Source organism: Pseudonaja textilis, chromosome 2, assembly GCF_049901715.1.
Source record: "Pseudonaja textilis isolate UNSWEBS1 chromosome 2, rPseTex1.2, whole genome shotgun sequence".
Lineage (NCBI taxonomy): Eukaryota > Metazoa > Chordata > Lepidosauria > Squamata > Elapidae > Pseudonaja > Pseudonaja textilis.
This window is the reverse complement of record NC_141991.1, coordinates 49830490-49845109: the sequence shown is the minus strand read 5'-3', so window position 1 is coordinate 49845109 and position 14620 is coordinate 49830490. Positions and strand designations below refer to the sequence as shown.

Genomic DNA, 14620 nt, shown 5'->3' with positions numbered 1-14620 from the left:
GTCTCTAAACAAATGGTTGTAAGACAAAGACTACCTGTATCTTGTATGTTTCCACTTTCTTAAATTTTAAATGCAACATTCATCCTACTATTGGTTTCAGGACAATTTGATGTGTGCAAATTATATTGTTTCCTTTAAATAAGTTGGTGTACATTGTATCTTCTTGCCCTTTACAAAGTGTATTTTAATAGCTTCAAAATAATTTAAAACAGGAGGATGAATTGTTCAAATGTTTTTTGCCCTTGCTTTACTCATGAATTGTTTCAAGAGATTTTTATGCTACTCATGACTTCATTCAAGAGATTTTTATGCTTAAAGTTCTTGGAGTGCACAATGGCTTTGCATGGGGTTTTTGTGGCAAAGCAAATTGACTCATTTGATTTCCAGATGAGACACAATCTATTTGTATAAAAAATAAGAAAAGCTACTACTTTAAGCATGAATGCTTGGAATATCAAATAAAATGCCTTGCTTCTTATTAACATGCACTAGATCATTCTGAATGAACAGCTCAAAGGCTAATCAATTTACACCAAGAGACTGGAATGAAAAAATAATAATTAGTACCACATGCCTGATAGGCAATGAATACTTCAAGGCAAGAAGATATAGGGGTGGAATAATATTTCTTTGAACCATCTCTGTGTTAACAATGACCAAATATTATTTCTTCATTCATTAAGCTGCAGTTCTCTGTTAGCATATACTATGCGGGCTGTAAAAATTTGGACAACAGATAACAGATAATCAGAGTTGGAAGGGACCTTGTAGGTCATCTAGACCAACCCCCCACCCAAGCGGGAGACCCTACATCATTTCTGACAGATGGTAGTCCAATCTCTTCTTGAAAGTCTCAAGTGATGGCGCTCTCACAACTTCCGAGGGCAAGGTGTTCCATTGGTTGATTGTTCTCACTGTCAGAAAGTTTCTCCTTATTTCCAGGTTAAATATCTCCTTGTTCAGTTTCCATCCATTACTCCTTGTCTGGCCTACAGGCGCTTTAGAAAATAGCTTGACCCCTTCCTCCCTGTGGCAGCCCCTCAAATATTGGAAGACTGCTATTATGTCTCCCCTGAGCCTTCTCTTCACTAGATTAGCCAAGCCCAGTTCCTGCAAACGTTCATTGTATGTTTTAGCCTCCAGTCCCCTAATCTTCCTGGTTGCTCTTCTCTGTGCTTTTTCTAGAATCTCAACAACTTTTTTATAATGTGGTGACCAAAACTGGATGCAGTACTCTAGGTGTGGTCTTACTAAAGCTTTATAGAGTGGTATTAGTACCTCCTTTGTTCTTGATTGTATCCTTCTGTTAATACAATTTAGGATTACATTAGCTTTTTTGGCTGCTACTGCACACTGGTGGCTCATATTTAGCTGATTGTCCACTAAGACTCCAAGATCCCTCTCACAGTTACTGCTGTTGAGCCTGGTTTCACCCAGTCTATATGTGTACTTTTGGTTTTTCTTGCCTAAGTGTAGGACTTTACTTTTCTCTACATTCAATTTCATTTTGTTAGATACGGCCCAGTGTTCTAGTCTGTCAAGATCCATCTGGATCTTGAGCCTATCTTCTTGGGTGTTAGCTATTCCTGCCAACTTAGTATCATCTGCAAATTTGGTAAGTTCCCCTTCTATTCACCCATCTAAGTCATTAATGAAGATATTGAAGAGTACTGGGCCTAAGACGGAACCTTGTGGCATCCCACTGCTTACTTCCCTCCACGTAGACTTAGTCCCATTAAGGACTACTCATTGAGTACGGTTTGTCAGCCAGTTGTGAGTCCCTCTAGTGGTGGTGCAATCTATTCCACTTTTTTCTAGCTTACTAAGAAGTAGGTTGTAGTCTGCTTTGTCGAATGCCTTGCTGAAACCTAAGCATTAGATGACAGCAAAATGTTCTTATTTTGGGGTTCCCTGTTTAGTGGATCACCTGGATTTTTCAGCCCACATTTGGTAAGTCTTCTCTTTATAGAATATTTACATATTCTTTATAGAATATTCACATATTCATTAACCTTATGATATAACATGCATTTCAGAAATATATTGTTCTCCATCTCATTGCTAATAAAAGTTCTAGATTGATTATCTGATAATGTTTTCATAAATTGTCAAACTTTGTTGTATTATCTCCAACAATTCTTGCCAATATAATCCTCAGTATAGCCCTTCAATTGTAAAAATGTTTAACACTTTGATCTTATTCTCATGACACAAATATCAAGGCAGTGGAAGGAGTGTAAGCATCTCACACATGCATTCCAAAACTGAATTAACACAAGTAACAGAATAATGGAAGTTAGTAGGTTAAATTCAGCCTCAAACAGAGCCATGTTTTGTTAAGCTAAATCTTTATTATCTTCCATTGTTATGCAAATTATTTATCAGAAATTTAAGTATTCCTTCAAATGTCTAAAGGCACTTTGTGAAAATGGAGCTTCTCTAGGTAATAACTCTAGTTGTTTGGGTTTTCATCTGACCCTTAATCAGGAGGCTGGAAAGGGGCAGAAAGTGATGTATATTATTCACTTGTACCTGATTCTGGGGGTGGTGTCTCAGTACCGAAATAATGTTTTTTCCAACTCTGGAGAGGGAAGTGGGTGGGAAAGCAGACATGAAAAGGGCAGTAAAAATGACAATTGGATGGCTAATGGAGCCATGTGCTAGGAAAGCACATTTAAAGGGTGGTAAATGTGTGTTGTGTTAACATCTTGAGAGCTGCACATGTTCAGGAAGGAGACCTTCTTACCTCATAATTATTGTCTAAGTAATCATTCTAGAACTAAGACAGGAAGCAAAATGTGCAACCATAACTTTGTCATTTTTTCCTGCCTTTCAATAATATTAATCAATGGAAAAACATTTGTAGTAACAATTCACATTGGCTGAGTTCACATATCAAAAAAGTCTATAATGTTCTTTGTTTGCTTTTAGCTTAATATATTATAGGTGCCCAACCATTGTGGTTTTTAAAGTACATTTTACAGCTTAGCACACAATAGATTCTACATCACTTTCCTTGCTCATTTGACTAATGCTCCATTTAAAAACAAATCAGAAGTACAGAGGAATCTTTTCTTCCTATTTGTAAACTCCACCCACCCCTCAAATTATAGCTAAATGAGGAAAATATCTGGGTAGCAGCAATAGGAAGAAAATAGAATAGCTACAGAATGAGATGATATATTTTTTTAAATGGCCCTGTCCTTATATTCAGGCTTTCTTCCTTGATCCAGACTTGTTCTGCCATTACACTGCTATTCGCCAAGGATTATCTTGGCTTGTGAATATAAAACAGAGGGGGGAAATGATTTGTCCATTGTAGTATAAGCAAAATAGACAAGAGCTCTGTAGCAGGAGCCAATCTAAACAGGTGCTGTGAGAGTCACTTTTACAGACAGGAATAGAAATGTATTAACAGTTCTTAGCAATATCGTACTCAAAAGATATGTGATATGTGGCTCTTTGAGCTTATTGTTTGCTTGTAGATATTTCATTACCCAGCTAGGTAAAATCTTCAGTGTACCGCTTAATGGGGTAATGAAACATCTATAATCAAACAACCACGCTCAAAATATACCAAGTTTCCACTGTTCAACCCGGAACTGTATATGTTCTCTTTTATAGATATGTGTCAATTCTATCACTGCCCTAAATGCAAAAAGACGGAATGTGTTTGTGGAGAACGAATTTACTGTACTCAGTCAGGTACACATACACTTTTACCTCTTAAATCCATTTCAGGAAAAAAAATCTCAAAGGCAATGTAAATAAGCAAACCTCTTGGCGCTTAATTTCTTTGGATGTGAGCATCTGATTGACACAAACATCAAAAGTCTCACTCCAGAGTTTACTGTCTCGTCGCTTGGTGCTAGCTGAGGGTACATTTTTCATCCAGGAACGGGATGCAAGTAGATCAGATCGACTGTCATTACGAAAACTGATAGAACGCTAGGAAAAAGGAAACTATAATTACTACTTAGATAACATTTGATTTAAAGTATAGGTGCAGAAGCAGGATGAAACTTGGTTGCTGATTTTGGACCAGCCTAACTCACTGGTATCATGGCAATAACATTAGGTAGGAATCCATATACTACTTTGGTATTTTTGGAGGGAAATTATAATAAATACCAATTTCTTTTTAAAAAATTATGGATAACTAAACTTTGTCAAAGAAGAAAATTGATAACTTTGAATATATAACTTGTTAATATAATCTCTTTAACAGATGTCGTGTTCACTGCTAACAGCTATTATTTAGATACTGTCTGTATGGAGGGAGGTTTCTAAGCAAGGGGCACTGGCTTCAAGTAATTCAGTTTCAAACCATTTAAGGTTTTTAAATTAAACAATAGCACTTTGAATTTGGCTTGGAACCAAATTTACAGTTGATGAAGTTTGCTGAAATATAATTGAAGGAAGTACGAGCAGCCAAAAATCTGATTGCTCCCGTCTTCTCAAATTGAAGTTTTTAGATTATATTTTCAGAGGTCTTAATATGATTAGGTGGTTACTGCAGTACTTTTAGCAAAGCAAACTCAATGTCACAAAGGCAATCTGGATTTTGTAGTCATGTGTTGAATTCAGGAGCATCTCCAAAGTTCCAACCATTTTTTGAGGGGGGGTGGATTATTCACTCTGAAACAATTCGATAGATTTATTTAAATTAAAGAAAAATTGGAGAATTGTGTATCTACAGGACTGAATTCTTAATATTCATCCTTCCTGTTTATCAAACAATGTGCCCTAGGAACTTTTTATCATTGCCACTATTACAAAGTAAAGATACCAAAACAAATGCAACAATCTTAAAGCTGCCAAAATTTACATGTTTTATCAATAAAATATAGAACATTCCAAAATAAGTAAAACAAGCTGACACAGCAAAATCCTGAATATACTACCTTACCTAACTCTAATTCTCATACATATCAGAAAACACTTCGTTGAGTAAATGACAATGAAATAAAATGTAACAAAAAATATTTTTAGTCTCACAGTTGTTCTTGATTAGGTTTCATTACTATCTCAATCTTTAGAGGAAGTGATTAATAAATGTAATAGATGCATTATAACCATGCCAGCAACATTATCAATTACCACAAGAAAGAGTTGTCCACATTTTTATAGATGATACTGAAATATTCTTTATTAAAGGATTAATATTTTATAAAACAAATACAACAAGAGTTTGAACAATTCCTTTTAATTATAAACAGACATTCTTATATTTATCAGAATATTCATGAACTGGCAGAGACGTGGCAACTGGGTCAGCCAATGAATAGGCATGGCAACTGGGTCAGCCAATGGGGGCTGTTTTGGAAACAGAAACTTAAGGAAGGAGTCTGGATGTGGCTTAGCTCTCTGCTCAAGTCTAAAGTAGTCTGGACTTGTCTGCCTGCTGAACTGAAACTTACTTATAATCTCTCCTCTCTACCACTTTGGAAGAATCTGCTGTTGGTATTGCAAATTTACTTCATGTGTTATTATACATATAATTATATGTATATAAAGAAGTTAATGAATCCTACTAAATCAGTTATCTGTGTGTATTTTCTGGATTTGATTTTATGCAGCAAATTCTTGACAATATTTACTAGTTGCTTAGGACACCTTTAAGGTATCTATATACCTTATTCTAAGTGGCTTAATAGGAAAGAAAAACAATCAAGAAGTTAAATGAGAAAAGATTGGAGTTAGGGGGGTTAAGAAACGTTTGAGCATATATGAAACATACATGTAAAATATATATTTTATGAATACTAAACAAGAACCTAATTATGCACTTGAAACAGAATATTAATTGAATTGTATAAAATAAAGATGCTAATACTGAAATAAAAGATCTGATAAATTACTAGCCAGGGAACTCAGTGGAGAAACTATAACTAATAATGGTGAGAGCTAAGAATGTATCATGATGTCTATTAAGAGTCAAGGAAGATATGGATCAGCCCATCAGGATGGAGAGCATTCAGCTAAGTCAAACCCAAAGTTTTTTATTGTCTCATTGATACAAAAGAGCCTGCCAAAGGTGGAGAAGAAAGAGGGTTGAGACATCAATGTGAAAAGATTCTTTGCCTAACTGTGGAGAGGTTATATAGGCTATCTATTAGTTGACTCTTTTGCTACCAAGGTTGACTGTGGTAAGAAAGATGCTATGGAAGTTACAGTATATCATGACCATATGCTTTGCAATGATTTTATAACTATTCAGGTGCCAAAGGTGCTTTTTCAGGAGACAACTGGATTTTCTTGTTTTTTCTTTGAAGATGTTTCACTTCTCATCCAAGAAGCTTCTTCAGTTCTGACTGGATGGTGGGGAAGAGAAGGATTGATACTCATTGCAGACGGCTGGTCATTTGCATTCTTTCTGAGGGTCATTGAAGCACTTGGAGGGTCACCTGAGTAGTGCTCCTGGTTTCTGTAGTCTGCAATTTTTGGAAATCCATTCCTATTCCCACGCTCCAAAAGCTATTCCCAAATTGCATAGCTAAAAGTCTGTAGAGATTCTCAGCCATCCAGGTCATGGTTGTCCAAATGGGCTTTTTCAGGAGCCAATTGGACTTTCTTATTTTTTCTTTGAAGAATTTTCATTTCTAATCCAAGAAGCATAAGCTTCTTCAGCTGTGACTGGATGATGGGGAATGGAAGGATTTCACTCATTCAGGACCTGGCATCATTATGAAAAGAGATGCATGTACAATAATAAAACTTAGCAACCTTTAATTCACTTTTCACTCTGAGCAACAAAAACTAATGAGTCATCTTTCTCTCTGGGTAATACTTTTATTAAAAGTAAAAGAGTAAGGTTGCTTCAAGCCAGAAGACTTCTGTTGTTTCTTTTTGACTGGAAACCACAAGAGAAACTAAAATTTATTTTTTAATTTGGTCTCGCCTTTTTTGGTATATATTCAATTATGTTTTGTCTACATCAATTAGTTCAAATAAAGAAACTATTTCAGAAAAGTATTTGTATTCAAGCAACAATAATCACTGGTGCATGTATTTCATGTTCGTGCTTTCTTCCATCTCCATCCTCATTTTTAAACCAGAAATGGACTGGACGGCTTTTGAAAACACTGCTACTTTCTCAAACTGAAAGTGGAATGAAATGAATATGAATTGCTTCATATTTATATTGTCTGACTATCTGTAATCTAACAATCTATTTTCTCTCTCCTCAAACAGATGCTACACAAAAGCAACTACTTAGTTATATAATCAATATTGATCTACTTTCATGTATAATTTAACCTTCAAATTATCAAAGCAGTTGATTCATCAATATTCATTTTCATGCAGTCTGTTCAAGTGTAAACAAACAACTGGATCTTTTTCATTAAAATCATAATTATTTTGCCTTGAATTTGCATTTTTAAATACATATTTGAAATCTGAGTTGAGTGCATCAATTGAAAAATCTGTTCATGGGATATCAACAAAAATATTGTTTATTTAAAATTAAAGCAGAATTATCAAAATAATTCTACTTGTATATTTAAATATTTTAATTATTATGCTTTCCTATAAAAGTTATAACTTTAGGCCAAAAAATCTCTAACTGAATATTTTACATAACCATTGATGAGAAAGTAAAATACAATGATATTTTAACAATAAGTTTTATGCTCATTTTTGTCAGAGAAAAAAGAAGGGTTTAAAAAAGCAAGCAACCCTAAACGGAACTCTCTATTTGGTTTCCCAAAGTGAGAAAACATCATATTTTTCAGATTTTGGGAGCATTTTTCACTGATACATGTGTTCAGTATGGAAAATTGCTCCAGCTTAAGACCAGAAAAATTTCATAAGCCAGTTATATTCATTACACATAATCTCACTTAATAATTTTTAAAACATACTTAACCATATCGGGGAGATGGGCAGCATTATAAATTTAATAAATAGATAAAATACCTGGAGTGTCTGACCAAATCGCTTCAAGGGAGTTGTTCGGACAGGAGGAATTAAGCTTGCTAGTGATGTCACTCTAGAAAGAGGCTTGACCCGCTTGTTACTGGGCTCCTGTAAATTTTAGACAAATTAATTACATATAAGCATCGTTATATAGGTGATTGTAATGATAATACAAGGTAATACAAGAGGAATAGATAATACAAGAGGAAAGTCATACACATGTTATCTATCCAGTTACTATTACTACCCCCAGGGCTCTAATCAATAATGGGGATTTTTTTTTTTAGGCAACTGCTGACAAGTCATATTTACAAAAGGGAAAAAAACATGTTTATTCTTATATTGTGTTCTGGACAAGTGTAGAGGCTCAGATAATCACTCCCATTGAGATCCCATCATCTAGATGATCTCGTGTGACAATGAGAAGATAACAGATTTGTATGACACTGATTTGTAATGACCATTTTTCTTTTGGGGCTCCTGAGGTGTCCTAAAATAGTGCAAAGAAAGAATGTTATGCTCATGCTTTGTATGTGTGTATTCAATTTTTATGGGTCTTGAGTGCTATTAAAATATTGTGTGTTATATTCTCATGCAGGCGTATTTACTATCGCCCTATGGCATTCTCTCCTCCCAACACACACATTTAATACCCTCAGCATTTCATGATTAAGTTGCTCTCTTCACTGTGATCCTCAGGGTTAAGTTATCTTCATCAAATCATTCTGATGTTTCTTTCTTTTTCTTTTTTCTTTTACAGAGTAATATTCTTTTGTGTTAGGGATGGTTTTTTAAAAATCTCTATTTGTTGTTGTTGTTTCAGTGCAGTATACATGACAGTTCCCTTTCTTAAGCTGGCTCCTTGGACCACGGGTCATAATACCTGGGATGATGGGAACTGTAGTCCAACACATGGAGGAAACATTAGGGATGGCTAAGCTATAGTAATATATTTCCTAAATAAAGATATTTTTTCTCAATACACCCGGCTCTAGCAAACATGAAATGTCTGCAGTTACAAGAGACTATGTGTTTATTTGTTTCTGTATGTGTAGTGCGTGTGTAAGTAGTGGACACATAGCCGAAAATGAAGGAGATACTTTCTTTGAAATTGGGCTTACTATTTCAAAAGTGTCTACAGAATTATATTTTATTAAATAACCTCATTCCAAAAATTCAGTTCCCAAAACAATTTCTTATCTCTTTTAATAACATAAAAGATTCAGCTGCCTATGGACGATGCTATGTTTTGACGAGCTCGTTCCTCCTGAAGGGCATAGATATAGTGTAAAACAGAAATATTTATTAGCCTCAAATATTTCTCCCTCAAATCATTATACATTTCTGTATTCAATAATTATCGTTTGAAAGAGACAAAAGTTAGAACATGAAAATTACAATATCTGTAAAGAACATTTGCACATTTAACATTTTTGTTGAAGTATACACTGTTCAACATTCTATCTTAATCTAAATGCACTGAAAAATATTAGTATATTTATTATTTTTAAACATTTAATAAGCATATAGCATTGAGTAAGAGACATAAATAATATACCCTACACTATTTAAATTAATGTTTCAAAATTTTCTGAAGAAATATTAAGGTACTTCTGCATGCCAGAAAAATATAAACAAAATTGACAAAACTAATAAATAATTTTTAAAGTTGATGATTACCCTTGCCTTCCTAATATCCATCCCGCATTGAAGGGATCTTGGGTAGCACATGTAAAAGGCAAAATCTGAGAGAAAAAACTGAAAATGTTCCAGGTGATGTGAAATTTTTTCCCAAAAATATAAAAAATAAAAACAGAAAAACCTTAGGACTTCTAGAAGATATGAATTTACTAACTCATCAAAAATCATATTTTAAAGAACATTTTAAGCACAATCATCTCTCTTTTTCAGCCATAATTATGAAGTTTACTTAAGTACTTTATAATTCCAGGTTTGTAGGGGGGAAAATTCCCAGGGAAAATAAGCCAGCTCTTACTGTAATCTTCCATATGTTAGTAAGTTCATGGTAGCAATTCCTCTTGTAAACAACAACAAACAAACAAAAACCAGGACCATGGCAGCTTCTTTAATTCTAGTCAAAAATACTATTTCCATCAGTATAGATATGGAAAGGAGAATCAGATGCAAAGCTATATATTTATTTCTCTACAGATAAGCTGAAGTTCATCACGATCCCCTAAAACCAGGCACTAAAATGTGAAAAAGCCTCCCATATATCAAGACCCTATTCCATTGTGGATGCTCAGCAAACAACAAAAGCCAGCTTGCCCTCATCTTTAGCCAAGGTGGATTCAATTTCCTTTGTCTTCAGCAGCGGTGACTTAGCTCAGTCTTTTGGATGGTACATTTATTTTTACGCTATTGCAGCACCACCAGAATACTGAACACAGGAGGGAAGTCTTTGAGCATCCGTTCACTCTCGTTCTCCTCTAAATGGCCCTTCAAGCTCCCAGCTGCTTCTTGCTCATGCATGCTGTTGCTGCTGTATGTGCCACTGTTCTCCTGGAGGCGGAGAAAGGTTTCTCATCATTCCCACTGCAGTCCCAGGCACCTAAGTCCCAAATGCATGGGGCAGAACTATGCTGCAATCTCCTTTTCTGAAGGGGCAATGTTCTTTAGAATATAATAACAATAACCTATATTCAAACTAGACCGAGTCACAGCTTGGTACCAAAATTGCATTTCAGATATTATTAAAAAATTGTTATTTCTACACTGTAACTCCAGGAAGTAAAACACAGAGATGTTTAGAGACTTTGAGATGTTTAGAAACTCCTTGTTAATTGTCTGATTTTTCTCCATGAACAATGAACTTCACAAAAATAAAATACTCTAACTCCAGATAATAAGAGGAAAACTCATTTGAGGTACTGGTTTGTTCCAACCTTTGATGTTGGAACAAAGTATCTTTTAGACATTTTACCAAACCTTTGAAACCATGCTCATGAACAGCACCTTTGCAGTTAAGGAGCAAGGAGGTTAAATAAATTGTCTGTCTAGATCCAAAGACCTTTCAAAGTATTCTGTCAGGGGCTGCAGGTGGATGAGGCCACATTTCTACCTTCCCACTTTGTCAGACTAGCTGCCAGTGGAGATACAGATCACTGATTACATGCAACCTTAAGTTTAAACTATCCAACCATATGGGCAAGGACCAATTGCTTTGATCTTTTTGCAGAACGAATACTCCCTGTCCTAGTACAAAATTAATTTCCAGAAGCCATATCATTGCTCTTTGACAATCCTCCCCATTAGCATTCATGTCCCAGCATTTTGCATCTGGATGAAAAAGATCTCTAAAGAACACTCAAATAAAGGGACAAAGGTCAGAGGTGATATATATTTACATATATGATATACTTTCCTAAGCTTAGTACATGCCTGACAATGGAGAATGCTGCTAGGCTAAACTGCTAGTGTAGTTAGATGGCTACCAGGGCTTACCGTGATAAGACAGTTGTTGAAAAAATAGCATCATGCCGGGTCTTTCGAAGTGGTACAGGACTGGCCCTTTTTGTTTGTTATGTTTCCAGCTATTCAATAACCATTCATAAATCAACCTATCACACACTGCTGGAATAATCTCTGAAGATTATTGTTTAATTTAATCCCACTCTTCTTGGCAATTCTGTAAACTTCCATAGATCTTTTAAATCTTCTTTTTCTCTTCTAAAGAGTTAGCCACTCCTAGTTTTTGGCCACAAATGTTGTTATTCTCCCCCTCGATTCAGATCATTAACAAAAATGTTGAATAACAGAAGGCCTTGTACAGCCTTGTAACATGTCACTTGATACTATTTACCAGGCTGATCTGGAACTACTTATGTGTAATGCACCCAATAATGAATTCATTGAAAAGCTGTATCCTAACCTGTGTTTTTATCTTTTTATTAACGAGGATATCATGAGAGACTTTCAGAAATCTTTTGCTGAGATCAAGGTATAGTACATCCTCCCCCAATCTATTAAGCTGCTACAGCTGTCAAGAAAAAAGGGCAAGATTAGTGAAACATGACTTGTTTGTGACAAACCCATGCTGGTTCTTGTGGACTTTGCATTTCTGTCTAAATGTTCATAAGCATGCTGTTTAATAGCCTGCTTCTGGATTTTGAGCTGTCAAACTGTAATTTTCTAGGTCCTTCATCTTCTGCTTTTAAAGAAGTTGATGCTTGCTTTCCTTGTTTTTCTAGGCCTTGCCAGTTTTTCACTGGGACTCAAAAATTTCACTTAGTGACTTTGAGATCACCTCTTCAGGAGAATCAGATGTAATTCATCCTCCCTGGAGAGTTGGATTCATTTAAAATTAATGAAATGCCCTTATTACTCTCTCCTTGTCTATCTTAAGTTGCAACTTTCTCTTCCTACTATTGGCAAAAAAGGTGTAAGAGTGGGTATAGGACTGAAAGGTTGAAACCTTACACATGCACACAGACAGACACAAACACACAATTGCAGATTTTTCCATTATCAATGAAGAAAGCTGCTTCCTAGCCAATGCACCATACTGCTTTGAGGGAAGAATCTCAGAAAATTTCTATCAATGTACTTTCATTAAGATCATCGTGATTCTAAAGTAAAGAGCACACATGCTGGATTCCTTGTATTACTTATTTCTTTCGCCTTAATTTTTTTCTCTAAAACCAACTGGCTATCCAGAGTTCTTTTTCATTATGAAAGAAGATAAATATAAAACACAAGTATTCCATCTTTTTGCCATCTCCTATTACTAATTCATATCTTTCCTTTTTTTTTTTTCAACAGTCCTACAGCTTCTATGCCTTTCCTTTTTATTCCTGATATATCAGAAATAGCCTTTTATATTGTTTGGAGTATTTTTCACAAGCCACAGCTCCTTCTCAACTTTAGGCTTTCTGCCACAATCCCTAGAATTTCTGGCAACTGCTTTATATCCTTTTTTGGTTATGCAATCTTCCTTCCATTGCCTATAGATATCTTTTTTCTTTTTAACATTTCAGGAAGCTATGTGTATCCACACTGATCTTTGTAACAGTCTACTACTAGCTTGTGATTGTGCCTTTTTTTTCTTCCACTAGCAATTGTTTGTGATTGTACCTTTAATTGTTTCACAAGATTTCCCATCCTTCTCAGTCATTATTCTCCATCAGGTTTTCAACCAATCTGATCTAAAATACCTTTCATCTGAGTTCCTTGAATCCCTGGTGTGTTGTAATAATCCAGAAAGTAGTTTGGGCTCTCTTCGGGCAAGAAGTCAAACAATGCACAGAGTCATGTAAACCACCATTAAATTTCCTTTGCTAGCCATGTTTCTTAGAATCTTCTGTAACATAGACCTTGTCAAATTCACTAAAAACTCCTGTATGCTCACTATTCAGTCAACTTTCAGATGCTGCTTTTCCAGATGTGTATCAGCACTCCAATGAAACCTCCCATTTCATTCAGCACTCAGAAACAAAGTTTATCCAAGTAAGAATTTATTAAAGAAGTCATACTGGCACATCTGGGAAAACCAAATCTTAGAGTTCCGGGTTTTCCCTCTGTAATTGAAAATCAAACCCCATCCCCTGCACCCACCAGTCCACCACATGGTCCAATCAACCATGTCCCAACTGGAGACATTCCTCCAACCCACTCCTTTCCAGGTGCAGGGTAACTTGTCCGTGACTTTATGAGAAGAATGTTATTATGTCTAAACCTCCCCCTCTCATGAAAGCCCCCCCGCCATTCCCAGGCACTAAGATGTGGCAGTGTGGAAGCTTCTAAATAAAATATGGCTTCCAAAGCTGACAATGTGCTCTCACCTGGACTAAGACTTCTTCCCATTGCAAGGAATATAGCCTTACATCCAGTGATACACTGGTAAATGTTTAAGAACTAGTTCTTCCAGTTCTATTGCCACTGTCATTCCCTACTGGTACCCACAGAATAGCTGATCAGCATGCTAAGTATAGTGGCTCAATTCTGTTTGCAACTGGCTTGCAAAATTCCACAAAAATTAACAATTGGTTCTCATGAGCTAGTATGAGCAAATGCTGGCATACCACTTACATGTAGTCTTAGAAAATGTCTCATGTGTCTGTCTAAGTTACATTTATTTATTATTTTTCTATATAGTTCTTTCAGCAAGACTATCCTGCCTTAAAATTTCTTTCTGAACAATTAAAAAGCCATTTCCATTTTTCTTACAAACAACAAGCCAGTTTTCCTAATGATTCAGTATAAAAAGGCACTGACCTGAATAATCAGTGTTAAAAGTTTGCAATTCTATCAGCACAAATATTGCAAAAATAATGTTATCACATTTGCTGTTTCTTAGGAAGCTATTTTTCACCAAATAAAGGCTGAATACATAAACATGCTTAGGACTAGGAAGTTGTTTTAAGAAAAACCTTCTCTTAGTACAGTAAGGTAGAACAACTGCACAAATGGGGAAAAAAACTTTAGAATGATAAATCCAGAGGATCTACTCTAAGTCTAAAATTTATTCATGTACTATTCCATTTTACTCAAGAAAGTGCCAGATTATTCTTTTGGTCATTCATACTGCGAATTAATATTACTAAAGGTTATAGAATTTATCTTTGATGCATATTAGTAACAGCCGGGTTATAACATGTTTTATAATCAGTTCTGAAGAAAGTAACCCTTAAAAAATAATTATAATCATAAATATTATATTTGAAGATACTTTACCACATTA

General features: G+C 35.3%; 1 protein-coding gene across 5 annotated transcripts in view; it reads right to left on the bottom strand.

The window, feature by feature from the left end:
* Positions 1-14620, bottom strand: part of ARHGEF3 (Rho guanine nucleotide exchange factor 3) — a 139188-nt gene that overhangs the window by 12210 nt on the left and 112358 nt on the right. For 2 of the 5 annotated variants that reach the window (XM_026723740.2, XM_026723751.2), the window contains 2 exons: positions 7921-8028; positions 3778-3948 (listed from right to left, as the gene is read on the bottom strand). In XM_026723740.2, the coding sequence (XP_026579525.2) occupies positions 3778-3948; positions 7921-8028 (279 nt within the window). Of the gene's footprint in view, positions 1-3777; positions 3949-7920; positions 8029-9600; positions 9809-14620 lie in introns of those variants that run through there. The other 3 variants (XM_087923848.1, XM_087923849.1, XM_087923847.1) reach the window with 2 other exon arrangements.